Source organism: Heloderma suspectum, chromosome 17 (assembly GCF_057233095.1).
Source record: "Heloderma suspectum isolate Gila_16-S chromosome 17, 16-S_ref, whole genome shotgun sequence".
Taxonomy (NCBI): Eukaryota; Metazoa; Chordata; class Lepidosauria; order Squamata; family Helodermatidae; genus Heloderma; species Heloderma suspectum.
Window position 1 is genome coordinate 13,795,656 of NC_139474.1, and position 27,640 is coordinate 13,823,295.

Here is a 27,640-nt window from a genome sequence, read left to right on the forward strand (position 1 = left end):
AGGAGCATACAGTCCTCCATGTCCCCACCTGAAATCTGAGGTCCCTCCGTCCAGAGGTACGTTGACCCACCTCAGTGAGAACTCGGCCTCACCCACTAAACTAGGCCTCCCCAACCTGGTGCCTTCCAGTTGTTTTGGACTGCAGGTCCCATCAACCCTAGAAAGCATGGCCAGTGGTTAGCGAGGATGGGAGTTGTAGTCCAAAATGTTTGGCGGGCATCCGGTTGGGAAAGGCTGTGCTAAACTCACTGTGGGGGGCTTTGGGCCTATGTCTTCATTTCTTAAATTTATTTACCGCCCAATAGCTGAAACTCTCTGGGCAGTGCACAACAATTACAACCACAAAATTTTGTTGTTGTTGTTGTTCAGTCGTTCAGTCGTGTCCGACTCTTCGTGACCCCATGGACCATAGCACGCCAGGCCTTCCTGTCCTGCTCTCTCTCCCGGAGCGTGCTCAAGTTCATATTCATTGCATCGGTGATGCTATCTAGCCATCTCATCCTCTGTCGTCCCCTTCTCCTTTTGCCCTCAGTCTTTCCCAGCATCAGGGTCTTTTCCAGAGAGTTTTCTCTTCGCATTAGGTGGCCAAAATATTTGAGCTTCAGCTTCATTATCTGTCCTTCCAATGAGCACTCAGGGTTGATTTCCTTTAGGATGGACTGATTTGACCTCCTTGCAGTCCAGGGGACTCGTAAGAGTCTTCTCCAGCACCACAGTTCGAAAGCATCCATTCTTCGGCGCTCAGCCTTCCTTATAGTCCAGCTCTCACAGCCATACATTACTACTGGGAAAACCATAGCTTTGATTAGACGGACCTTTGTCGGCAAGGTGATGTCTCTGCTTCCTACTATGCTGTCTAGGTTTGCCATAGCTTTCCTCCCAAGGAGCAAGCGTCTTTTAATTTCATGGCTAAAGTCACCGTCTGCGGTGATCTTGGAGCCCAAGAAAGTAAAATCTGTCACTGCTTCCATTTCTTCCCCTTCTATATGCCAGGAAGTGATGGGGCCAGATGCCATGATCTTCATTTTTTTAATGTTGAGTTTCAAACCAGCTTTTTCACTCTCCTCTTTCACCCTCAACAAGAGGCTCTTTAGATCCTCTTCGCTTTCTGCCATTAGGGTGGTATCGTCTGCATATCGGAGGTTGTTGATAATTCTCCCAGCAATCTTAATTCTGACCTCTGATTCATCCAACCCGGCGTTTCTCATGATGTACTCTGCATATAAGTTAAATAAGCAGGGTGACCATATGCAGCCTTGTCATGCTCCTTTCCCAATTTTGAACCACTCGGTTGTTCCATGTCTGGTTCTTACTGTTGCTTCTTGACCCTCGTACAGGTTTCTCAGGAGACAGATAAGGTGGTCTGGTACTCCCATCACTTTAAGAATTTGCCACAGTTTGTTGTGATCCACACAATCAAAGGCTTTAGCATAGTCAATGAAGCAGAAATAGACGTTTTTCTGGAATTCTCTTGCTTTCTCCATGATGCAGCGAATGTTGGCGATTTGATCTCTAGTTCCTCTGCCTCTTCGAAACCCAGCTTGTACTTCCGGTAGTTCTCGGTTCGCATACTGCTGAAGCCTAGCTTGTAAGATTTTGAGCATCACCTTGCTGGCATGTGAAATGAGCGCAATGGTGCGGTAGTTTGAACACTCTTTGGCGTTGCCCTTCTTTGGAATTGGAATGTAAACTGACCTTTTCCAGTATTGTGGCCACTGTTGAGTGTTCCAGATTTGTTGGCATATTGAATGCAGCACTTTAACAGCATCATCTTTTAGGATTTTAAATAGCTCAGCTGGAATACTGTCATCTCCACTAGCTTTGTTGTTAGTAATGCTTCCTAAGGCCCACTTGACTTCACTCTCTAGGATGTCCGGCTCAAGTTCAGTGACCGCACTATCATGGCTATCAGGGACATTCAGATCTTTCCTGTATAGTTCTTCTGTGTATTCTTGCCACCTCTTCTTAATCTCATCTGCTTCTGTTAGGTCCCTGCCTTCTTTGTCCTTTATCATGCCCATATTTGCACAAAACGTTCCCTTGAGATCTCCAATTTTCTTGAAGAGATCTCTAGTCGTTCCCATTCTGTTGTTTTCCTCGATTTCTTTGCATTGTTCATTTAAGAAGGCCTTCTTGTCTCTCCTTGCTATTCTCTGGAACTCTGCATTCAGGTGGATATATCCTCCCCTTTCTCCCTTGCTTTTCGCTTCCTTTCTTTCGTGAGCTACTTGTAAAGCCTCATCAGACAGCCACTTGGCTTTCTTGCATTTCTTTTTCTTGGGGATGGATTTCGTTGCTGCCTCCTGAACAATGTTACGGACCTCCATCCATAGTTCCTCAGGCACTCTGTCTATCAGGTCTAATCCCTGAAATCTATTCCTCACCTCCACGGTATATTCATAAGGGATATGATTGAGGTCATACCTGAACGGTTTAGTGGTTTTCCCTACGTTCTTCAATTTCAGCTGAAATTTTGCAACAAGGAGCTCATGATCTGAGCCACAGTCAGCTCCAGGTCTTGTTTTGACTGACTGTATAGAGCTTCTCCATCTTTGGCTGCAAAGGACATAATCAATCTGATTTCGATATTGACCATCTGGTGACGTCCATGTGTAGAGTCGTCTCTTGTGCTGTTGGAAAAGAGTGTTTGCTATGATCAGCATGTTCTCTTGGCAAAACTCTATTAGCTTTTGTCCTGCTTCATTTTGTACACCAAGGCCATGCCTGCCTGTTATCCTGGTGATTTCTTGACTTCCTACTTTAGCATTCCAATCCCCTATGATGAAAAGGACATCTTTTTTTGGTGTTAGTTCTAGAAGATGTTATAGGTCTTCATAGAACCGATCAACCTCAGCTTCTTCGGCATCAGTGGTTGGGGCATAGACCTGAATTACTGTGATGTTGAATGGTTTGCCTTGGATTCGTACTGAGATCATTCTGTCATTTTTGAGATTGTACCCCAGTACTGCTTTTCCCACCCTTTGGTTGACTATGAGTGCTACTCCATTTCTTCTAAGGGATTCTTGCCCACAGTAGTAGATACGATGGTCACCTGAATTAAATTCGCCCATGCCTGTCCATTTGAGTTCGCTGATTCCCAAGATGTCGATGTTCAATCTTGCCATCTCATGTTTGACCACCTCCAGCTTACCTTGATTCATTGATCTGACATTCCAGGTTCCTAAACAATATTGTTCTTTACAGCATCGGATTTTCTTTTCACCACCAGACACATCCACAGCTGAGTGTCCTTTCGGCTTTGGCCCAGCCACTTCACTCTTTCTGGAGCTACTTGGAAATACCCTCTGCTCTTCCCCAGTAGCATATTGGACACCTTCCGACCTGAGGGGCTCATCTTCCGGCGTCATATCTTTTAGCCTTGTGATACGTTCCATGGGGTTTTCTTGGCAAGAATACTGGAGTGGGTTGCCATTTCCTTCTCCAGTGGACCACATTTTGTCAGAACTCTCTGCCATGACCTGTCCATCTTGGGTGGCCCTGCACGGCATAGCTTATGGCTTCACTGAGTTCCACAAGCCCCTTCGCCACAACAAGGCAGTGATCCATGAAGGGGACAACCACAAAATACAAGATGATAAAATACAATATAAACATTTGAAAGTTTACAGGGACAGTATAAAAAAATCAAAATGATAACCAAATAGAACCCAGCAGCAGTGCAAAGTTTTAAAATACAGTACCAGATTTAAAACAGAAACGGAAAAACTAAAAAGCCTGGGAATATAAAAAGGTCTTCACCTTGTGCTGAAAAGAGCACAATGTAGGTACCAGGTGAGCCTCTCTGGGAAGTTCATTCCACAGCCAGGGTGCCACAGCAGAAAAGGCCTTCTTAGTAGCCACCCAGCTCACTTCCTTTGGTGAGGGATCCTGGCCTAGCCAACATCATGCTGCCTGATTTACTTAGCAGGGTTGCTGTGAGGATGAAATGGGGCAGTGGAAACATACACACACACAGTGGACTCACGCACCCTGAGGTCTTTGGAGGAAGGGTAATATAGGCCTGGTTCATGGGTAACGCCTAAGCCATGGTGTGGTTTGTTGGAATCTGGCTTGTTGTTGGGAACCCAGCCTCACAAACAAGCCATGGTTTGTTAACTAGCTACAAACCACAAATAGCCATGCTTTGTTGTACTAAGTCTGGCTTGTTTAAACCATGGCTTATTGTGATGTCTGAACCCAGAATTGTGATTTATCCCTGGCTTGTTTGCACTCCCTGAAACCAAGGCGCCCAGCAAGAACAGTCTGGAAACAAAACCACTCTGAAGGCTGACAAAATGGGCAGGAGAGAAGCAAACCAGAAATAGGGGAAACAAGCTGTGGTTTGTTTGACCCTCTGCAAGAGAAGTCATGGTCAAAGCAACAAACCATGGTTAACATAAATCATGGCTTAGTAATACATGCACACTCAGTTACGGAAATGAAATGAATAGTAAGTTGTTCCTTTGGAACAATCAAAGATGGGTCCATTGCCCATCACCCCCTTACAATGGCTATAACTGGGGTGGCTTTTTAACTCCCACTGCCCTTCCCCCATCTTTCTTCCACATGCTCTTCACAGCAGCCTTACTGACTCCTGCTCTCTTTTCCCAGCTTCAGGAGCTGGTGTGCCACGTCATGATGGGGAACCTGGTGATGTTCCGGAAGGACTCGGTCCTTAACATTCTGAGTGAGTTGGGCTCGGTGGGTGGGGGACAGAAACGGTCTCGGTCAAGTGGGGGTCAGGGGGAGACTTTTTGCCAGCTGCTTCATGAGTCCCTCTTACCTCCGGTTCTCTGGGATCTCAGATAGCGTGGCTGGGAAAGAAAGGACCTCTGTCCTGCTGAAGACACTGCTGCCAATCAGAGGGCCTCTGTCCTGCCATCCTGGGCTAAATCAACCAGTGGCCTGGCTCAGCAGAAGGCACCCCTGTCAGCTGTAGAAACTTTATCCTGAGCTGGAGCTTTTACTGCACAACATGGGGAGTTGCGGGGCAATCAGTGCTGATGTGACTCGAGAGAGGGAGCCGTACGTGTTCCTGTATGGCAGGTGTAGTAGGCGACCTGTGGGCACATTTGGAAATTGGAGACACTGTCCTGGAAACAACCATGGACTGGCTGCCATGGGTGGGCACAGCTAGTCGCACAGGACAAGGAACCTGCCCAGAGGCACTGATGAGAAATTAAGAGGGCAGCAGCTAGAAGCTCCCACTTCGCTTTGAAGCCATCCCAGATGCCAGTAAGAAAATACAAAAAATAGTTTGAAAATAAAAGTTGGGAGAAGCCAGGTGTCTCAGTGGGCACCAAGGAAGGTGTCTGGGGGCATGTTGCTGCCTGTGGGCAGCGCATTGCCTGCTCCCGTCGTACAGTGTGGTTGAGAGCCGGCTTCCTCTCTTTTCCCCCCTCCCAGTTCAGAGTTTGGAGTGGGAGACCTTTGAGCAGTACTGCACGTGGCAGCTCTTCCTGGCGCACAACATCCCCCTGGAGACCATCATCCCCATCCTTCAGCATCTCAAGTATAAAGGTGAGCAAGCCAGCCGGGGAAGGCCACCAAATGCTCCGATTTTGGGTGATACGGGGAGAAGCTGGGGGGAACACGCCATCCACGTCGTTCTCATGCTTGCTTGTCAGCTCAGCCGGGGGAACGCCCAGCTAGGCACATATAGGCCCGGTGGGGCTCCCCGATGTTTCCTCCACCTCTTATCTTTCATGTTACCTGCACCTTGAGGAAGCACAAAGGAGCATGGTGTTTCTTTTCTGTGACATTTGGCTGCACAAGATCCCATTTCTGAAAGCCCATGGCTGAGTTCCCAGTAAAAGCTATCCTTAGACGGTGTCATTTCAGACTGTGTGCGGGCTGAGTTGACTGAACATTTGCCCCATGATAAAAGAAAATAAAAACCTCCCTGCACATAGAAAGCTAGTGATGGGTTCTTTGCTAGCCCTTTTGCCATGCTAGTTTTCCATGTGCAAGGAGAGGTGTTCTTTTTTTTTTTTTTTTTTTAATGGGGCAACTTTCACTTAAGTGTACCCCGGGTCTGAAATGGTACAGCCCAGACAAAGGTTGACCAACTCTGTAAGAATTAGGTGTGAACGTTTCTATATATACTTGCATGTGTATGTGTGTGTTTATACACACAGATACGCACATACTCTGCTTGTGGAGAGAAAGGTTCTAGCCTAAACATCTGGGCGTGCTACTTTTCTGTGTGCGGGGAATTCTAATGTTTTCTATGGAAGAGCATTCAGACATCTGGATGCCAACCTGTTGTCTGAGACAGAGGTACAGCCCAGACCCTGGCTTAACCACCTCAGCAAAAGAGAACAGCGCTCTGTGTCGCCCCACTGTCTTCTGATGCCATAGGGAAAAAAGTGTACCTGGGGGCTCTGAGCTCTGTGTTGGGGTTGGTTAGCGGCTGAGCCCAGGTTAACAAAACTTACTTTCCATTGCAGAACACCCTGAGGCACTTTCCTGCTTATTGCTCCAGCTGAGACGAGAGAAGTACGTATTTGAATTTTCCTTCCAGTTTGCCTTAAGTGCTGTTCTTGCAGGGCTAGCTCGCTTCAGGTTTGCAAAAAGTTTCTAGGGAAAGTATGTATGTACAGCAGACAGATTTCTCCATTCTGTAAAGTTCCTGGCTTTCCTCTTTGTGTTTTCTTTTTCTCTTGAAAAAGAAAAAAACAAGTTACTAGCCCTCATGGGTGCAGAGACAGGCTTGAAGTCATGTGGGCCTTGCCTGTTATGACCTCTCAGAAGCTACAGGGTGGCTGAATGAGGTTTTCCAGGGGAGGGGAGGGAGGAACGGAGCTTTGGTCACTTGCACATCAACCTTTATTGCTCCTGATGCAGCTTCAACCATGTTACGGGGCCTAACTGCTCTAATAAGCCCTGAAGTCGACACACGGCCAATGAGGACAGGAAATCAAAGCTATATTTCACGCGCCCGCATCTCTTGGTGGCTCTTTTCGCCCCTTGGCCTCGTGCTGGCAAAGACTGCTTGATGCACGCGCCCCTTTGGGCTGTGGTTGGCCGCTTAATGAGCTGTAGAGGGGAGGGGGCCGGCATGCTTCGGAGGCAGAACGGTCCCTCTCTCCATCCCCAAATGTTAATTGGTGATCTGGCGCTGGGGAAGGTGTTATCTAATTGCTGCCTTGACCCGAGACGGCCCCTTTAAACAGGCTTTCAATTTCCTGTGCGGCGGGAGCAGCTGTGAGAGCAAGATGAAGCCCACTTGGGCCCAGCTTGCTGGGACAGAGGTGGCAGCAAGCAGAGCAAGTCCAATCTATTCCATGCCTTTCCGGCCGCTGGTGTTGTTCATAGTCGCCAAGAGGTCTGCCACGTTTCTGTCTGCTGGATCTGGTGTGGATCCCTGAGAGCTACAGCTTGCTGAGGGGAGAGACCAGACTCCGGTAGCACATTAACAGCTGACAGATTGATCTGCATCTAACCAAATTATTGTTGGTGTGGTAGTGCTGGGCCGAAAACAGTCACCGTACTGCCGCAGCCCCTTCCTGGTCCCCGGGAGTGTTGCTTGGGAAGTTCCGCTGTTTTTCGGTGGGTGAAGAATCAGGGTGGGGGGAGAGCACTCCAGTGGCTGCACTGCTGCTTGAGGGGGGGCACGACTTGCCCTCCCCAAATCCTCCCCTCCCTCATGGCACTAAGTTGTGGCTTAGCATCATTTTGGGCAGAACTCTGGGGGGGCGTATGGGCCAGGGGCATTTCCCCTCCAGAATGTTGTTGAAGGACGCCACGTCATGACGTCGAATAATTCTGGGACATTCTGTGGGGAGAAAATGGTGTCTGCATAGGAGCACTCATTAGTGTTTCTCCCCCAAACTTCAAAAGGTGAACGAGAGAAGGCAGTTCCCTCCCCTAATTCAGGAAAAACTTGTGAAGGCTTGGCAGAGCCGCCCTCTCCTTTCTTTTTGTCTGTCTGTCTGTCTGTCTGTCTCACTCACTCACAGACACAATCACTCACTCACTCACTCACTCGCTCTCTCCCCCCCCATACACACTCACACACACTCTCTCACTCTCTCTCTCTCTCTCTCTCTCTCTCTCACACACACAGACACACACACACACACTCACACACTCTCTCACATGTGCACTCTCTCACGCATGCACACACACATATACTCTCTCTCCCTCCCTCCTCTCTCTCTCTCTCTCTCTCTCTCGCTCTCTCTCACACACACACACACACACACCACACTCTCACACACTCTCCCTCCCTCCCTCCCTCCCTCCCTCCCTCCCTCCCTCCCTCTCTCACACACACACTCTCTCTCACATATGCACTCTCTCACACACACACCACACTCTCTCCCCCTCCCTCTCTCCCCCTCCCCCTCCCCCTCCCCCTTTTTCTTTCTCTCCCCCTCCTCCTCCCCCTCCCCCTTTTTCTTTCTCTCTCTCTCTCTCTCACTCACACACACACACACACTCACATGTGCTCTCACTCTCTTTCTTACACACACATTCTCTCTCTTTCTCTTTCTCTCTCTCTCTCACTCGCATGCACGCACGCATGCACTCAGGCATAACAGAAGCTGTTTATTCCAGGCCAGAGAATTGCTCCACCAAGCCCGTGATTGCCTATTCCAACCGCCAGTGGCTCTCCAGTGTCTTGCACAGGGAAGAGTCTTTCTGTGCCCCCTGGAACCTCCCGACTGCAAGGCTGCGTTCTGTCCCTGAGCTGTGACCCCTCCCTGGAGGAGAGCAGGCAGGCAGGCGGGGGCACCCTTTTGGGCAGAGGCCAGGCCACCGAGTGTTGAGGTGGGGGGGTGGGTCTTCCTGTCAGCGCAGCTTTTCTCCGCAGCGGTGCACTGGCACCCACGTCCGTCAGAGGGGGAAGGGGCCCTCTGCAGCCCGCATTTGGAGGGGTGCTTGGTCCGCTCCCTTGCCCCGGCTGTTGAGAATCGCGCCTCTGTATCCCCACCCCCTCGCCTGCAAAACCGCACGGTTGGAGTTCTGCCTTTTCATCATTTGCCCAGAGCAGCACGGCGCCAGGTTCCTGAGACCCCTTGGGCCAGGCCCACTCATGGCTCCCCTCCCACGCGGAGCCTGCCTTCTCAGCACCATCGCCACCAGCTGCTCAGCTCCTCCATCTTTCCTCATCATGGCTCCTGCTTGCCTGCGTGAGAGCCAGGGAGCAAGCAGGCCGCGGCATCTCCTGCTCCTCCTTCTCGCCACCGCTGCTGCCTGGGCCGGAGCGAGAGGCAGGGGAACCAGCAAGTCGCAGTGGGGAAGAGGAGGAGCAACTCCGGGCGGCTCTCGGCAGCAGGCCCCTGCTGGGCTGTGGGTCCCCCGCCCTTGGCGCCGGCCCTGGCAGATCTTTGAGACGTGGCTTTTACAGACAGATGAGTAAATCCCGGTCGTCTCAACCCAGGAAGAGGTTTAAATGATAGAAGTCTTTATGATATTGTGAAAGATGTGCAGAGAAGCTGAAGAGAAGGGAGGGTAACTTTTTTTTTCCTCTCCACAGTGTGTAATGAATGCTGGGGGATTGACTCTCACGAGATGCGGTGTGGGTCACCAGCTTAGATGCCTTCTTTTTTCTGAAAAAGGACAGGGCAAAAGGGTCCTTCAGTAGCTCTTGGCCACAGTGGCCACATTGAGCTCAGAGGCAGTGTAATTCTGAATGCTAGTTTCTGGGGGGCAAATGGAGAGGGAGGGCAACGACCTTTGGGGTCCTGCTTGGGGGGGCATCCCAGGGGCTTTTGCATGGCCGCTGCTGGCTCCACCAGAAGGGCTTTTGGTCTGATCCTGCAGGGCTTTTCCCACGTTCTTCTTCAGACCAAGGCGAGTGGCTTCCTACCCCGGCTGCGCCCTGCGCGGTCCTCTCCTGACGCTCGGCCAAACCTTAAACAGTAGCTGGTTCCCAGCCCCCGCGACGACCGCCCTTTGCTGCTGGCAGCATTTCCCCTGCCCTGACTCTGGCCTGCAGGGAGCTGGCGGCCCCCTGGGCCCACCCCACTGATCGCCCATGCTGGTTCTTGGAGGGAGTGCCGAATTTCTGTTCGTGAAGGGCCTGACTGGGGTGGGGGGCACAGGCTCTTTGACCCAAAGTGCGATGCTGTTAGCCAGGAGCAACAGTGCTGGAACCCCCTGGTGAGAGGAAGGCAGCGCCCCAGTGCCCGGCACCTCCATCTGCATTCACTCTGCAGTTTGGGAAATCCCCAGACTATGAATGGCAGGATATGCTGGGAAGGTCCAGGCTTCCTTTGAGGCAGGACCCCTCTCGGGAGCACGTGGAGTGGGGCATTCGAAGCAGTCCCAGTAGGGCAGCGTGCAGCAGCCTGGCCAACTGGCCCTGGGGTCTTGAATCAGCGATGCCCTGTGGTGTTGCCCTGGCCGTGGGCATCGGCCTCTCAATTTAGAGGTGCCGAGAGAGTGATAAATCACATCCAAAGGTTTACTCACAAGGAGACTTTATCGGGCAACTTACAGCACACAGGCGTACCCAGCGGTTGGATCGGACAGCTTCCCTGAACTGCGAGCCATGGGGCCAAATGGGTTTTACACCATACATGTCAGCAGTGAGGCAGTGCAGCACAACCAAGCGCCCCCAGCGTTCCTTCCCAGCATGGACTAACAGCGCCAGGTTCTCAGCACAGCCGCCTGTATCTCTGCGTAAACACATCGCTCCACTTCTCAGGCACAGCCTGATAAGGCTTTCTCCTCATTGGCAAGGAATGCGCTGAGAAGGCTGTTATTGGCCCTTTGAATCATCTGCACATGCTCAGAGGCTTACCAGCAAGGGAATTGCACCAACAATGAACTTCAGCAAGCATTATGGATCTCTAGGCCCCTCTAACACTACAAATGACTTGGCTACGCTCCTGGGGCCAATACACCTGTCCCTCCCTCCGTCCATGGTGATCTCCTGTGTGCGGCCTGCCCCTTCCCCTCTCAGACTGCTGCAGCGGCGAAAGGAAACAGGTTTGGAGTACCAGCATAAGCACGAGTTTAGACTGGTGCAAAATGGACGCTTCCATCGGTCCAAAATGCGTCAGCCATACTGCTGGCCAGTGCACGGTATCGGGACCATATTACACCTGTCCTGAAAGACCTGCACTGGTTGCCAGTTGCTTTCCAGGTTCAGTTCAAGGTGTTGGTCTTAGCCTTTAAAGGCCTAAACAGCTTAGAACCTGGCTATTGAAGGGACTGCTCATCTCACTATGAACCTGCCCGAGTATCAAGATCTACTGGAGAGGCCCTTGAGGGCACCGTTACTTTCACAGGCCTATTTGTCAAACAAGTATGAAAGACCTTTCTCCTGTGTTGCCCCCCCCCCCCCAACTATGGAATGTACTCCCTCAAGAATTACGATTGGCCCCTGCTCTCTTGGCCTTTAGAAAGGGTGGAAAGATACATCTTTTCCATTTAGCCTTTTATAAAGTGTAGATCTTAATGCTTTTACTGTTTTTAATATTTACGGGGGGGGGGGGTTTGTTGCAAAGTTGTGTTGATTTAAATTGTCTTACACCCCCTTGATGGCTTTTTGGCAGATAAGGTAGTTGTTGTTCAGTCGTTAAGTCATGTCCGACTCCTCATGACCCCATGGACTACAGCACGCCAGGCCTTCCTGTCCTCCGCTCTCTCCTGGAGTGTGCTCAAGTTCATATTCATTGCATCAGTGATGCTATCTAGCCATCTCTTCCTCTGCCATCCCCTTCTCCTTTTTCCTTCAGTCTTTCCCAGCATCAGGGTCTTTTCCAGTGAGTTTTCTCTTCGCATTAGGTGGCCAAAATATTTGAGCTTCAGCTTCAGTATCCTTCCAATGAGCAGGCAGGGTTGATTTCCTTTAGGATGGACTGATTTGACCTCCTTGCAGTCCAGGGGACTCGTAAGAGTCTTCTCCAGCACCACAGTTCGAAAGTATCAATTCTTCGGCGCTCAAGCTTCCTTATAGTCCAGCTCTCACAGCCATACATTACTACTGGGAAAACCATAGCTTTGATTAGACGGACCTTTGTCGGCAAGGTGATGTCTCTGCTTCTTACTATGCTGTCTAGGTTTGCCACAGCTTTCCTCCCAAGGAGCAAGCGTCTTTTAATTTCATGGCTACAGTCACCGTCTGCAGTGACCTTGGAGCCCAAGAAAATAAAATCTGTCACTGCTTCCATTTCTTCCCCTTCTATATGCCAGGAAGTGATGGGGCCGGATGCCACGATCTTCGTTTTTTTAATGTTGAGTTTCAAACCAGCTTTTGCACTCTCCACTTTCACCCTCAACAAGAGACTCTTTAGATCCTCTTCGCTTTCTGCCATTAGGGTAGTATCGTCTGCGTATCTGAGGTTGTTGATAATTCTCCCAGCAATCTTAATTCCGACCTGTGATTCATCCAACCCGGCGTTTCTCATGATGTACTCTGTATATAAGTTAAATAAGGAGGGCGACAATATACAGCCTTGTCATACTCCTTTCCCAATTTTGAACCACTCGGTTGTTCCATGTCCGGTTCTTACTGTTGCTTCTTGACCCTCGTACAGGTTTCTCAGGAGACAGGTAAGGTGGTCTGGTACTCCCATCTCTTTAAGAATTTGCCACAGTTTGTTGTGATCCACACAATCAAAGGCTTTAGCATAGTCAACGAAGCAGAAATAGACGTTTTTCTGGAATTCTCTTGCTTTCTCCATGATCCAGCGAACGTTGGCGATGTGATCTCTAGTTCCTCTGCCTCTTCGGAACCCAGCTTGTACTTCCGGTAGTTCTCGGTTCACATACTGCTGAAGCCTAGCTTGTACGATTTTGAGCATAATCTTGCTGGCAAGTGAAATGAGCGCAATTGTACGGTAGTTTGAACACTCTTTGGCATTGCCCTTCTTTGGAATTGGAATGTAAACTGACCTTTTCCAGTCTTGTGGCCACTGTTGAGTGTTCCAAATTTGTTAGCATGTTGGGTGCAGCACTTTAACAGCATCATCTTTTAGGATTTTAAATAGCTCAGATGGAATACTGTCATCTCCGCTAGTTTTGTTGTTAGTAATGCTTCCTAAGGCCCACTTGACTTCAGTCTCGAGGATGTCCAGCTCAAGTTCAGTGACCGCACTATCATGGCTATCAGGGACATTAAGGTCTTTCCTGTATAGTTCTTCTGTACTATAAGTACACCTCTTCTTAATCTCATCTGCTTCTGTTAGATCCCTGCCTTCTTTGTCCTTTATCATGCCCATCTTTGCACAAAACATTCCCTTGAGTTCTCCGATTTTCTTGAAAAGATCTCTAGTCTTTCCCATTCTATTGTTTTCCTCGATTTCTTTGCATTGTTCATTTAAGAAGGCCTCCTTGTCTCTCCTTGTTATTCTCTGGAACTCTGCATTCAGTTGGATATATCTTCCCCTTTCTCCCTTGGTTTTCGCTTGCTTCTTTCCTCAGCTACTTGTAAAGCCTCATCAGACAGCCACTTGGCTTTCTTGCATTTCTTTTTCTTGGGGATGGATGTAGTTGCTGCCTCCTGAACAATGTTACGGACCTCCGTCCATAGTTCCTCAGGCACTCTGTCTATCAGGTCTAATCCCTTAAATCTATTCGTCACCTCCACTGTATATTGATAAGGGATATGATTGAGGTCATACCTGAATGGTTTAGTGGTTTTCCCTACGTTCTTCATTTTAAGCTGAAATTTTGCAACAAGGAGCTCATGATCTGAGCCACAGTCAGCTCCAGGTCTTGTTTTGACTGACTGTATAGAGCTTCTCCATCTTTGACTGCAAAGGACATAATCAGTTGGATTTCGATATTGACCATCTGGTGATGTCCATGTGTAGAGTCGCCTCTTGTGCTGTTGGAAAAGCGTATTTGCTGTGATCAGCATGTTCTCTTGGCAAAACTCTATTAGCCTTTGTCCTGCTTCATTTTGTACACCAAGGCCATGCTTGCTGTTATCCCGGTGATTTCTTGACTTCCTACTTTAGCATTCCAATCCCCTATGATGAAGAGGACATCTTTTTTTGGTGTTAGTTCTAGAAGGTGTTGTAGGTCTTCATAGAACCGATCAACCTCAGCTTCTTCGGCCTCAGTGGTTGGGGCATAGACTTGAATTACTGTGATGTTGAATGGTTTGCCTTGGATTCGTACTGAGATCATTCTGTCGTTTTTGAGATTGTACCCCAGTACTGCTTTTCCTACCCTTTTATTGACTACGAGTGCTACTCCATTTCTTCTAAGGGATCCTTGCCCACAGTAGTAGATATGATGGTCACCTGAATTAAATTCGCCCATGCTTGTCCATTTTAGTTCACTGATTCCCAAGATGTCGATGTTCAATCTTGCCATCTCATGTTTGACCACCTCCAGCTTACCTTGATTCATTGATCTTACATTCGTGGTTCCTAAGCAATATTACTCTTTACAGCATCGGACTTTCTTTTCACCACCGGACGCATCCACAGCTGAGTGTCCTTTCGGCTTTGGCCCAGCCGCTTCACTCTTACTGGCACTACTTGGAAATTCCCTCTGCTCTTTCCCAGTAGTACACTGGACACCTTCCGACCTGAGGGGCTCATCTTCCAGCGTCATATCTTTTAGCCTTGTGATACGTTCCATGGGATTTTCTTGGCAAGGATACTGGAGTGGGTTGCCATTTCCTTCTCCAGTGGACCACGTTTTGTCAGAACTCTCCGCCATGACCTGTCCGTCTTGGATGGCCCTGCACGGCATAACTTATGGCTTCACTGAGTTCCACAAGCCCCTTCGCCACAACAAGGCAGTGATCCATGAAGGGGAGATAAGGCAGTACATCAGTGCTAATAATGAATAACTAGATAATACATACCCCTTCATGGATCACTGCCTTGTTGTGGCGAAGGGGCTTGCGTAACTCAGTGAAGCCATAAGCTATGCCGTGCAGGGCCACCCAAGACGGACAGGTCATGGCAGAGAGTTCTGACAAAATGTGGTCCACTGGAGAAGGAAATGGCAACCCACTCCAGTATTCTTGCCAAGAAAACCCCATGGAACGTATCACAAGGCTAAAAGATATGACGCCGGAAGATGAGCCCCTCAGGTCGGAAGGTGTCCAATATGCTACTGGGGAAGAGCAGAGGGTATTTCCAAGTAGCTCCAGAAAGAGTGAAGTGGCTGGGCCAAAGCCGAAAGGACACTCAGCTGTGGATGTGTCTGGTGGTGAAAAGAAAATCCGATGCTGTAAAGAACAATATTGTTTAGGAACCTGGAATGTCAGATCAATGAATCAAGGTAAGCTGGAGGTGGTCAAACATGAGATGGCAAGATTGAACATCGACATCTTGGGAATCAGCGAACTAAATATGCCTGAGGAACTATGGACGGAGGTCCGTAACATTGTTCAGGAGGCAGCAACGAAATCCATCCCCAAGAAGAAGAAATGCAAGAAAGCCAAGTGGCTGTCTGATGAGGCTTTACAAGTAGCTCACGAAAGAAGGGAAGCGAAAAGCAAGGGAGAAAGGGGAAGATATACCCAACTTAATGCAGAGTTCCAGAGAATAGCAAGGAGAGACAAGAAGGCCTTCTTAAATGAACAATGCAAAGAAATCGAGGAAAACAACAGAATGGGAAAGACTAGAGATCTCTTCAAGAAAATTGGAGATCTCAAGGGAACGTTTTGTGCAAAGACGGGCATGATAAAGCACAAAGAAGGCAGGGACCTAACAGAAGCAGATGAGATTAAGAAGAGGTGGCAAGAATACACAGAAGAACTATACAGGAAAGATCTGAATGTCCCTGATAGCCATGATAGTGCGGTCACTGAACTTGTGCCGGACATCCTCGAGAGTGAAGTCAAGTGGGCCTTAGGAAGCATTAGTAACAACAAAGCTAGCGGAGATGACAGTATTCCAGCCGAGCTATTTAAAATCCTAAAAGATGATGCTGTTAAAGTGCTGCATTCAATATGCCAACAAATCTGGAACACTCAACAGTGGCCACAAGACTGGAAAAGGTCCGTTTACATTCCAATTCCAAAGAAGGGCAACGCCAAAGAGTGTTCAAACTACCGCACCATTGCGCTCATTTCACATGCCAGCAAGGTGATGCTCAAAATCCTACAAGTTAGGCTTCAGCAGTATGCGAACCGAGAACTACCGGAAGTACAAGCTGGGTTTCGAAGAGGCAGAGGAACTAGAGATCAAATCGCCAACATTCGCTGCATCATGGAGAAAGCAAGAGAATTCCAGAAAAACGTCTATTTCTGCATCATTGACTACGCTAAAGCCTTTGATTGTGTGGATCACAACAAACTGTGGCAAATTCTTAAAGAGATGGGAGTACCAGACCACCTTATCTGTCTCCTGAGAAACCTGTACGAGGGTCAAGAAGCAACAGTAAGAACCGGACATGGAACAACCGAGTGGTTCAAAATTGGGAAAGGAGTACGACAAAGCTGCATATTGTCACCCTGCTTATTTAACTTATATGCAGAGTACATCATGAGAAATGCCGGGTTGGATGAATCAGAGGTCGGAATTAAGATTGCTGGGAGAATTATCAACAACCTCCGATATGCAGACGATACCACCCTAATGGCAGAAAGCGAAGAGGATCTAAAGAGCCTCTTGTTGAGGGTGAAAGAGGAGAGTGCAAAAGCTGGTTTGAAACTCAACATTAAAAAAACGAAGATCATGGCATCTGGCCCCATCACTTCCTGGCATATAGAAGGGGAAGAAATGGAAGCAGTGACAAATTTTACTTTCTTGGGCTCCAAGATCACCACAGACGGTGACTGTAGCCATGAAATTAAAAGACGCTTGCTCCTTGGGAGGAAAGCTATGGCAAACCTAGACAGCATAGTAGGAAGCAGAGACACCACCTTGCCGACAAAGGTCCGTCTAATCAAAGCTATGGTTTTCCCAGTAGTAATGTATGGCTGTGAGAGCTGGACTATAAGGAAGGCTGAGCGCCGAAGAATGGATGCTTTCGAACTGTGGTGCTGGAGAAGACTCTTACGAGTCCCCTGGACTGCAAGGAGGTCAAATCAGTCCATCCTAAAGGAAATCAACCCTGACTGCTCATTGGAAGGACAGATAATGAAGCTGAAGCTCAAATATTTTGGCCACCTATTGCAAAGAGAAAACTCCCTGGAAAAGACCCTGATGCTGGGAAAGACTGAAGGCAAAAGGGGAAGGGGACGGCAGAGGATGAGATGGCTAGATAGCATCACGGATGCAATGAATATGAACTTGAGCATGCTCCGGGAGAGAGCGCAGGACAGGAAGGCCTGGCGTGCTATGGTCCATGGGGTCACGAAGAGTCGGACACGACTGAACGACTGAACAACAACAACAAGATAATACATACAGGAGGATTGTTAGACGCTCATGCGCCTCAAACCAGTGTTCATTTGTTAATGAAGTCTCCAGACCAGGACTGCTGTCTTTCATCGATCAATCATCTGCATCAATAGAACATTAGACTTGGAAGGACCCTTAGAGGTCATCTAGTCCACCCCCTGCTCAGTGCAGGTTGCAGGATGCAACATCAGCATCCCTGGCAGATGGCCGGCCGGCCACCCACCCCCTGATTAAATAGCTCCAGCAAAGGAGCTATCTTCTCCCGAGGCTGGCTGTTCCCCTGTTGACTGACCTTTACACTTAGGAAGTTTCTCCTAATGTTTAGTCAAAATCTGCTTCCTTGCTGTTTCTGCCCATTTGTTCTCGTCCTGCCCTCTGAAGCAACAGAGAGCAAGTCCATTACACCTTCTGAGAAACAGCCCTTCAGGTATTTGAAGAACGCTATCATATCTCCCCTTAGTCTTCTCTTCTCCAGGCTAAAAGAGGATGGACTTTGCAGTCCCAGCAAATCTGGAGGGCACCAGATTTGGAAGGCTTCTTTCAGTCATAGAAAGAGAACCTCAGGCCTGGAGGCTAAATCCAGCATGCCAAGGCTCCCCAAATGGCCACGCCCCCTTTCCCTAACCACCCCCCCCCCCCGCCACTGGATTGTTTGGTGCTTTCCCAGCTTTTGTGGGAACCACCATATTTGGAAATGCCTCTCCTAAGGCCAAGTTTACAGGCAGTCAGAGCTTCAAGGTATAAAATACGCTGATTTTTAAAATATTTTGGGCCCACCCCTTTTGTCTTTGGCTACACCCCCTTTGCCCCCCACCGCCCCAGAAGGCAGACCCGAGAGCATCTCCGAAATGGAATTCAGCCCTCGGGCTGAAAGAAGTTCCCCACCTCTGATTTACGCAGATTGAATTGATTGATGGATGGATTGAATATTGAATTTTATTGAATTATGGTCACAGACCAGCTGCTGAAAGGACAAAATATGAAACCAAGCTGACAAATACAAACTGCAAGTGCAGAATGGATTGGTAGATTAAAACTCATTTGATCAATCAAGATGTCTTAATCAGGGGAAACAGCTCTAACAGCCACCACTCTGGAATTCCTTCCCTAGTGACCTCCGCCATGCCCCCTCTTTGATGAGCCTCCGCTGGGCTTTAAAAACCTGGCTGTTCAGGCGGGCATTTGGGGTGGGTTAGAGTTTGTTTTTAGAGCAGTGCTGTTTTGTTACGTTGTGTTGTTCAGTTGATTGTGTAAATTTGTTGGATTTTGTGTTGTTATTAGTATTGTATGCCACCTAGAGTGGCTGGGTAGCTGGACAGTTGGGTGGCTAATGAAGCTAATAAATAAATAATTAAATAAATAGTCAAACGATCAGAAATAACACACCGTTCAAAAACAAAAGATCACGCACTTGCTATCAAAGCAGACGGGAGTTGCAGGAGCTTCACGGCATCCATCGCAGCATGTTTCAGTAAAACACCGTGTGTTCCACCACAGGCCGAGCGAGGAGATGGTGAAGATGGTCCTGAGCCGGCCCTGCCACCCGGACGACCAGTTCACCACCAGCATCCTTCGGCACTGGTGCATCAAGCACGACGACCCATTGGCCGAGCACATCAAGTCTCTCCTGATCAAGAACAACAGCCTGCCCCGGAAACGCCAAAGGTGAGATTGGGTGGAGTGGAAATGAGCAGGGAAGAAAGAGAGAGCGAGGGAGAGGGAGGAGTTGTTTGGCTCAGGCTGTGGTCTCTGGAGTCCTCTACTTAAGGTGTATACGGTCCGGCAAAAAATCAAATCTACTGTTAAAACCTTGCCTGGACTTTACCACTCGGGCCGCAGCCGTGGGGTTGTGGCATGTGGCTAGCCCCCTTGGGAAGGTTCGAAGCCCTTCCCGTGGATTTTCAGATTTCATTTTTTTTAAAAGATAGCCACCATCCCAAGGAGAGTCCCAAAATGCAGGCCTTGGTGTTGATCCATAACAACAACCGCCTTCTAGCAGTTTTCATCTCTACCAGGAGCAGGTCTTTTGTAGAGGGAATGGGTCTTAATTGGCCATTCAAGACCAGGCCACCCCCAAAATATTTTGCGTTACAGCAGGGAACAGTATATGGTTGTTGAGAAAATTAATCTCGCCCCCTCTCCCCAGTAACTGTGAGAATTGCAGCAAAGCTCAGAGGTCGATGAGCAGGACTCTACCGGGATGATGGGCAAGTGTGGAAAGGCCTTAGTTTTTTAAAAATTATATAAACAGTTCATAATTTTAATATTTTTAAAATATATGTCAGTTCAATAACTTCATTAGTTCTTTAACTAAAGACCATTTATAACTGTTAGGTCTGGCTGCTTTGCGATGACTGCCTGCCCACTTCAGACCCTGACTACAAAATGGCTCCTGGCCTGGTACCACTTCAGACTGCAGTCAGATGTTTTTATTTTTCAATGCTACTTAGTGAAAACACACTACCTTGTAGATAGAGCAATAGCATGTCAGGGAGAAGGCTGTAACCTGAACCTTTGTAGCTGAGATGCTACTTTTCTACATGCAAGGAGTGTAAAAGCAAAATTTGAGAGCATTCAAGCCATCTCTCTGAAGTGGTCCAGGCCAGGAAAAGTTTGATCCCTTCTTTTTGTGGCATGTATAAATTAGGGTCTGATGTATCCTCCAAATGACAGCCAGGTTTACAGAGTTGTTAGGGTTAATTGTCAGTAACATTTGTTTATTTGCCGGTTTCTCATTTTTGCAGCCTGCCCTTCTCATTTTCGTGGCTGAGTGGGGGCAAGGATGGTGTGCACCAGGGAGGGGGGCATGTGATCGTTAGCAGACCCTCTGCAGACCCCTTCTTTTGCTTTTAAGACTTGCCCAAAATGCAGCCTGCATGGTTTTTGTCACCATCATGAGGACTAGAAGGCTGCTCCGTTTTTATGTTTGTTCGTTTTTAAATTGAAGGCCACAAGTCCCGTTGCACAGACACAAAAAAGACGCGTGGGCAGTAGATGGGGCAGCCAAAGGGAATCAGAAGCTCCCTCTTGGCCGCCTCCATCCCCTTCCCATAGGCAAAATTGCACCTTCCATCAACAGTTGCTTCTGCCCCCTCCCACCACCCTCCCAGCTCAGTCAGAGATAGGAGAAAGGAGAGCTGCTTGTTTTGCTTCTCCTAATTGGATCCTCTTCCGCCAGCCCTCACTGCATCTGTTGCTTAAACTCAGGGGAATCTCTCTGCAAATTTTCCCTGGGGACAGACATGGTGACTGACAGGTGGGCAGCTAAGCCCAATTAGAGGCAAACAAGCCAGGCTGGAGGTGGGAAGCCCCAAACCCTGCCTGTACTACTTGGAGGTGGTTCTCCCGCTCCTTGCTTCATCATTGTGGCGCTCACTCGTGACCGAGTAAGATTGTCTTCCAAAGATAGAGTCTTGGGTTTAGATTGGAAGACACCTGTGTGTGAATTCATTTCATGGGTGGAGACCAGTGCACCATGATGAACACACAGTCGTTGCTTGGAGCACTCCTATGGCCAGGGCTGGGCGGGGGAAGCGTTCTGGGTAGGGTGGGGTGGGGTGGGGTGGGGGCTCTTTGGGAATCCACAGCCACCTCTCACTGCCGCAGTTGCCGACCGGCCCAGTTGTCAACCGGAGCTGTGAGCCAGCCACCTCCTCACAGGGACAGCCTTTTGATCCCTGCCCCCCCACTCCGACATGCTGTCTGAAGGAGACATTCATTCCAGGGGCAATGTTCTCCCTAGCTTGTAAGCAGGGTGGGGTGGGGAGGGCTCCGAAGTCTGTGTTCAGCTGGCCTCCTTGGGCCGCTTCAAGCCGGGGCTGTGTACTCAAAACCTGACAGGAACTGGCTGTGCCTGGCCCTTTTGACACACCCAGAGGCTCTCCTCCCCAAACATCCAAAACAATCACACCACCCCAGGATATAAGAAAGATCTAAATCTTTCTTCCCTTCCCTTATAGACATGCAGATAAGCAGCAGCACTTGAGGCCTTTGGAACAGCCTTCTCCAACCTGGTGCCCCCCAGATGTGTTGGACTACAACTCTGCTAATCCCCAGCCGGCTGTGTGATTATAGGAGTTGCAAGCCAGCCCATCTAGAGCACGTGAGGCTGGGGAAAGCTGATTTGGAGGGCTTTGTGGGAAAAGACTTGGACGGGAGGAAGGGAGGGAAGGACACAGGGACCGGGACTAGGTTTGAAAGCCGGGGTGCCGGTATTTATTCTGATGAATAATAAAAAAAAGCAGTGGGGTGAAATACTCAGAAGGCTGCAGCCAGCGTGCTGGGCCACAGAATCTTCTACTGGGTGCAGAATTCCATTTCCTGAGAATCTCGTTTCGATGAAAGATGCAGCAGCAGCAGCAAGCTTGCCATAGGACCATTGGTCTCTCTGATGTGCTACGTTGTGTCCCTTTAGAAAGAGTTGAATCTTCAGCACAGGGGGAGCTTTTATGTGTGGTGGGCCGTCTCTCATTCGAGCCCAGCAGGGTGGTAGCCACAGAGAGCAGGGCTAGTCGTCTGCGGAACAAGGAGGACCTCTGGTGGTGCTCCTCTCCTCGTCTCCAGCTTCTGAATGTTGGCTGAGGCTGGCAGGAGCAAACGGGATGGATCAGAGTTCTTTAAAAAGCCTGTTGACTTGAAACATTCTGATGGCCCTTTCCGAAAGCAGCGTGGAAGACGAAAGAGCCACGAAAGCCATTGATAATGTCGTAAAACAAAGCGTAACAGAAGCAGATGGAACGGATGCTTCTCTGCCCAAATTACCTGGATTCTAGAGCAGCTTTCCCCAACCCAGTGCCTGCCTGATGTATTGGACTACAACTCCCAGTATCCCCCAGCCAGCTGGACGGCACCAGGTTGGGGAAAGCTGCTGTGAAGCCTAGCCTGGATAGCCAAAAGCCAACTGGCAGAGTTGTGCCTTCTGCAGCCCTTTTTTAAAAACAAGGAAAGAGGCGGAGCCGCATCAGAGGGCGGAAGGAAATGGCACCGCGGCCTTGGGGCAGTCCCTATCCAGGCCCTGCTTCTAGCAGTGACAGTCCTTGCTTCTTAGAGCATCTTAGATGCTCTTAGAAGTCCTTCTTAGAATAAGAAACGGAGGCCTGATTAGATGAGCGCAACTGAGATGGGGCAGGGGCTCAGCCAGAGAGAGGCTTTATTGCAGCCTGGAGAAAACAGGTTTTTTGGATGCAGGTGCGAGGAACCGAGGGGAAGCTTCCAGGGCCCCAGCATGGCTTTTTTAGTCACAAGGTATTTCTTACGGCATAGATCGTTTTACAGTTTAAACCAGTTTAGGCTCGGTGCAGTGTCGGCCTGCCTTAAGGTTCGCTGGGGCTGCATCCTTGAAAGCAGAAGCCCCGTAGGAGTCTGCTGGCTTGGAGCGAGGAGCGGAGTCTTTGGAGCAGCGGTACAGAATCTCAGCCCAGAGACCCAACCCATCTCTCCAGGATTCCCCTTTCCCCCGAATGCCAAATGTTGGGTGGTTTCCTGCCATTCATTTTTCCCCATTCTAAAAGGTCGACATGCTTCTCCTGTGTCTTCGTTACTGGCAGAAGAGCATTCAGCTAAAATGTGCCGCTATTTTGGCCCTGCCCCTTTTGGTCTTTGGCCTCACCCACCTCTGGAATCCCACCCCCCCCCGCTTCTCTGAAATGGAGTTTGGCTGTCAGGCTGCAAGAGGATCCACCCACCCACCCACCCACCCTGCCTTGAAGGATCTCTTGATCACTCCAGTCCTGGGTGAGGCGAAGAACCGAGGCACATCTCCATGATGTGCTGGCATACAGCCCTTCTCCCCACAAAAAAACCATCTTAAATTGTGAGTTAGGATGTACCACAGAACTTAGCTTGTCTTCAGAAGACCTTTAAATTCAAATTGGCATGTTTTGCCCAGGAAGGGCTTAATATGCATGCTTTATTTTTGTGGTGCATTACAATGCATCCCGAACGTTTTCCTGTCTCTGTGCTCTACCCCACTGGTTATGGGTGGCGGGGGGATGGAAACTCAGAGAGGCTCTTTTCAGCAGCTGCCCCATCTCTGTCGCAACATGTTTTTTGGCCCTTGGTCTTGTTTGACCCTGTTTTTTATTCTTAGCCAGCAGTGCCCTGCAGGCAGCAGAGAGACGACAGGTAATCACAGATAAACCAATGTTCCATCTCTGTCCCGGGCCTTTTTTGCAATGGTTGCATAACTTCAAAGCTTATACCTTCATGAGGACTAGATGCTTTTTTTTTCTTTAATCACAAAGGGAAAAAGCAAGCAAAGATTCTCAGGGTTTCAAGTTCTGCCCTCGGGCATTGTATTCCACGTGGAATTTTAAAATACTGAGGAGCCCTTCTATTAATGCTCCCTGTGTGCTCCCTCTCTCTCTCTTTTGCTTTCAGCCTACGCAGTTCCAGCAGCAAACTTGCCCAGCTGACCTTGGAACAGATCCTGGAACACCTGGATAACTTGCGCCTCAACCTCACCAACACCAAACAGAACTGTACGTGTCCACCCCTTCCGTATGCCCTGTGTGCATGCCCCTGTGCCTCTCTTTTTCCAGAAACGCATTTCACTATATGGGCTTGTAGGGTGCAGATATTACAAGAACTTGACGCTGCTGCCTTAGAAACCAAGCTGGGCCGTTGCTCTGTCTGGCCCAGAATTGTCGACTCCAAGGGATGTCAGCTCTCCAGTCCTTTGAAACTGGAGGTGTCACAGACGGAACCTGAGACATTCTGTGGGCAAATGGTGCACTTTGCAACTGAGCCAGAGCTCGTCCTCACAGCCTGTGCACAACGTGTCTTATGCTGTATCAGACCAGACGTGTCTTATGCTGTATCCACTAGTTGCTTGGGAACGTGGGCGGGAAGGTGCTGTTGCACTCCTGTCCTGCTTGTGGGTTTCCTGTGGGCAGCTGGTTGGCCACTGTGTGAACAGAATGCTGGACTAGGTGGACCCTTGGCCTGATCCAGCAAGGCTCTGCTGATGTTCTCATGTTCTTAGTCGCATAATGGCTGCCATAGGGGCCTGGCTAGTCAAAAGTGAGCTAAAGAGGGATTGCAGGGGGGGAGAAATAGCAAGGCAAAGGGGTAGAGAAAGAGCAAGGCTAGAGGCCAGGAGGGGGAGAAACAGTGAGCTAAAGAGGAGGGGGAATAGAGAGGCAAAGGCTGGGAGGGGGGAAACAGCAAGGCAAAGGGGAAGAGGGGAGAGAAAGACCGAGGCTGGGAGGGGGAGAAAGGAGACTGCCCTAACATTTTCCACGGTTTTTCTTAAGACAGTGTTTTTTGAGGGGGCAGGGAGGGGAGAGCTTTGTGGGTGCCATTAAAGGTCCCTGCGGGTGCTGCGTTGGGCGCCCTTGAGGTGACGCATTCCAGGCATCCTCCCGTTTTTCAGCAGTTGAGGCGGTGGCAGTGTGGAACCTGCAGCCCTCCAGATATTGTTGGACTCCAGCTCACATAGTCCTGGACCGTTGGTCATGGTGGCTGAGGCTCATGGGAATTGCAGTCCAACAGAATTTGAGGGGGGGCACGGGTTCCCCGCTGCTGAGTTAAGGGATTGGCTTAGCTGGAGTTGGCAGGGGTGGTGTTGAGGGGCTCCCTCTGGCTTCATTCCCCTCTTCCTGTCACTTCCCTTTTGCTTCCCTGGCAGTTTTCAGCCAAACCCCGATCCTTCAGGCCCTGCAGCACGTCCAGGCCAGCTGTGATGAAGCCCACAAGATGAAGTAAGTGCAGGGCTCTCTGTGCATTCATGGATCGGGGAATCCAGCGCTCTTTGGGGCTGGGCGTAAAGCCATGGGGGCAGGAGGGCACCGGGGGGACCGCAAGCACGGTCTCGGCCAAGGAACACTCGAAGCAGAGCAGGCTTTCAGCCGGGCGGTGTCATGAACCCCCATCAAGGTCCTCTCCGCGTTGGCGACCCCTGCTGCCTGCTCCTGGGGGTTCCTGCCCCTGCCAGTTCACCTGGCCTCTCAGAGCAGGCAGTGGGAGGAGCAAGGAGGAGCGGCCATCTCCTCCCTTCTTGTCCTCTCCCCCTGGGCGTTGGTGTGGAGGAGGCCCAGAGAGGGAGAGGCCAACGAGGGGGGCAGGGGGGGATCATCTTGCCCCAGCCCTGCCCCCTGCCCGCAACCCTGGAACTGGCACAGAGCATCTCTGATGCTGAACCCTTCCCCCAAGGTTCAGCGACCTCTTCTCCCTGGCCGAGGAGTATGAAGATTCCTCCAGCAAGCCCCCCAAGAGCCGTCGGAAAGCCACCATCTCCAGCCCCCGCAGCCGCAAGAACGCAGCCCAGCCAGCCAACAACGAGGAGGAGTCAGCCTCCAGCAGCGCCTCAGTGAGTCGTGGGGCGGGGCCTTTGCGGGGCTCGCGGCCTTCCGAAGGGGCTCCCCAGCGAAGGCGGGGAAGCGGGGGGAGGGTGTTTGCGGGGAGGCCCCGCCCCTTTTGCCTTCAGTCCCGCCCACCAGTGGAATGTGGCTCCCGAGAGCTTCTCTGGAATGGAATTTGGCCCTCGGGCTGAAAGGGGTTCCGCACCCCTGTTTTTGAGCATGAAGCTTTATCCTACAGCAGCATTCCCCGAACTGATGTCCTCAGATCTCTTTCACTACAACTCTCATCATCCTCAGTGCGAAGGGACCTCATGATTCTGGAAGGAGGCTCTTCAGGAGCCAGAAAAGAAAATCCAGCCCTCAACTGGCCATCCTTGATCTCTCATTCTTCCCCTCCATCTTTTTTTTCATCCAGAGAGGGAATCCCCCTCATCTCTTTCACACCTGTTTGCATAAAACATTTTTCTTCGCTCCTAGGAGGAGGAAGATACCAAACCCAAACCAACGAAGCGGAAGCGGAAAGGTTCCTCAGCTGTTGGCTCAGACAGTGACTGAGGGGGGCGGCAGGGGCGCCCCAGCAGCGCCATGTGCCCTCCCGCCGCTGATTTGCCTCATCGCTGGCGGCTCCCAGGGCGCCCCCGAGGGACCGGACCGGAGCAGCTGGACAGATGCCATCGACAGCAAGGACAGTGTTCTCCAGGGACGTGCTGGCAGGACTCGGCTGCTCGGACAGTCCTTTCCCCTGGCAGCAGTGCCACCCCGGCCTCTGTGCCTTCTTCGCATATGCCTGCCACGCTCCCCTGCCCAGGCTCCCCCCCACCCCCTGGCCGCTTTCCCCTGGCGGCAGGGGGGAAGAAAGGCGATTATTCATGACTGTCCACCCAGGAGTTCTCAACAAACACAGGTCACCTGAGCCAGGGAAGCAGCCATGAGAAGTGATGGGGGGCAGGCCAGAGAGAGACTGTATTTGCCTCTCCCACTCCTCTCCTGACTGTAAATAAATGGTGTCAACCCGGCATGCTGCTCCATTGGTGCTTCTGGCGAGGGAGAGCCCGGAGCAGGGTTGGGAGGGGTGAAACGTGGGGAGGGGGCTTGTCTTCAGGGGTGGGGGGGCTGCTCTGCCAGGCCCGTCTCTTCCTGGCATCCCAGTTTCTCTCCGCAGCACGCGATTACCATTTTCAAACCTGTCAGGTTTCCCCCCGCCACCCCCTTCCAAACAAAAGGGGTGATGATCCTTGCTGTCTTTTCCTCCTTGTGGAGAGCATTCCAGTTAACTGTGCTCAAGCCTCAAACACTCCTTCCTGTCCCACGCCCACCTCTGGGGGGCGGGGGGGGGGGCTCAGATTTCTGTGGGCCTCTTTGCCCTTTCTACATGCAATGCTGGCCAGAAAGTCATGCCACTGTCCCCACTACCGCCAACCTACCTATCAACACACAGGAACGAGCACACACCCCCGAGCCCTCCTCCTGGCCAGCTTTGCAAAGCGACTGCCCTGCTTTGTGCAACACCCCCTTGGAAGAGCTTACCTGGGCAGTGCAGGGAGGCAGGCGAAGAACAGCCAACATAGCATCAGGCGAGCAAAACGGAGATGGTAGTTATATTTTTAATTCCCCATCTACCCACTGAGAGATTATCATTTTTAAGTGGTTTTTAAAAGAGACAATAAAAAACTGGCGACGTGTTTTTGTACAAGCCAACTGGTTTGTCTCGTGTTTGTGTGTACCAGGCCCTGGGGGGCAGGGGTTGGATATCAGAGTGTGGGGGTCACAGGCTTTCCATCTTGGGGTAAAAAAAGTTTGGTCTCCATTTTTTAACCAACCGTTGGGCTCTATCGCGTCTTTTTTTAAATAATGTTGTTCGCCTCTCCAGTCTCCTCTGTAACCCCCCCACAGGTCTTCAAACGGTGGGGTCGTGGATCTGATCTAAGATGGGGTCATACAGCCATCCTTTGTGGCGGGAGAAAGGAGAAGGAAAGAGAAAGACAGAGAGAGTGAGAGAAGGAGAGACAAGGGCAGATTTAGAAAGGTAAAAATAACGTCAGAAAGATAAAATAACGAACAGTGCATCAC

General features: G+C 50.2%; 1 protein-coding gene across 1 annotated transcript in view; it reads left to right on the top strand.

The window, feature by feature from the left end:
* INTS3 (integrator complex subunit 3) overlaps positions 1–27,266 on the top strand; it is a 98,212-nt gene extending 70,946 nt beyond the window's left edge. The window contains exons 23-30 of the mRNA XM_084824212.1: positions 4,612–4,687; positions 5,407–5,520; positions 6,450–6,498; positions 18,768–18,935; positions 23,649–23,749; positions 24,898–24,970; positions 25,422–25,578; positions 26,048–27,266. Of these exons, the coding sequence (XP_084680338.1) occupies positions 4,612–4,687; positions 5,407–5,520; positions 6,450–6,498; positions 18,768–18,935; positions 23,649–23,749; positions 24,898–24,970; positions 25,422–25,578; positions 26,048–26,125 (816 nt within the window). The 3' untranslated portion in view covers positions 26,126–27,266. The remainder of the gene's footprint in view (positions 1–4,611; positions 4,688–5,406; positions 5,521–6,449; positions 6,499–18,767; positions 18,936–23,648; positions 23,750–24,897; positions 24,971–25,421; positions 25,579–26,047) is intronic.
* The last annotated feature ends 374 nt before the right edge of the window (positions 27,267–27,640 follow it).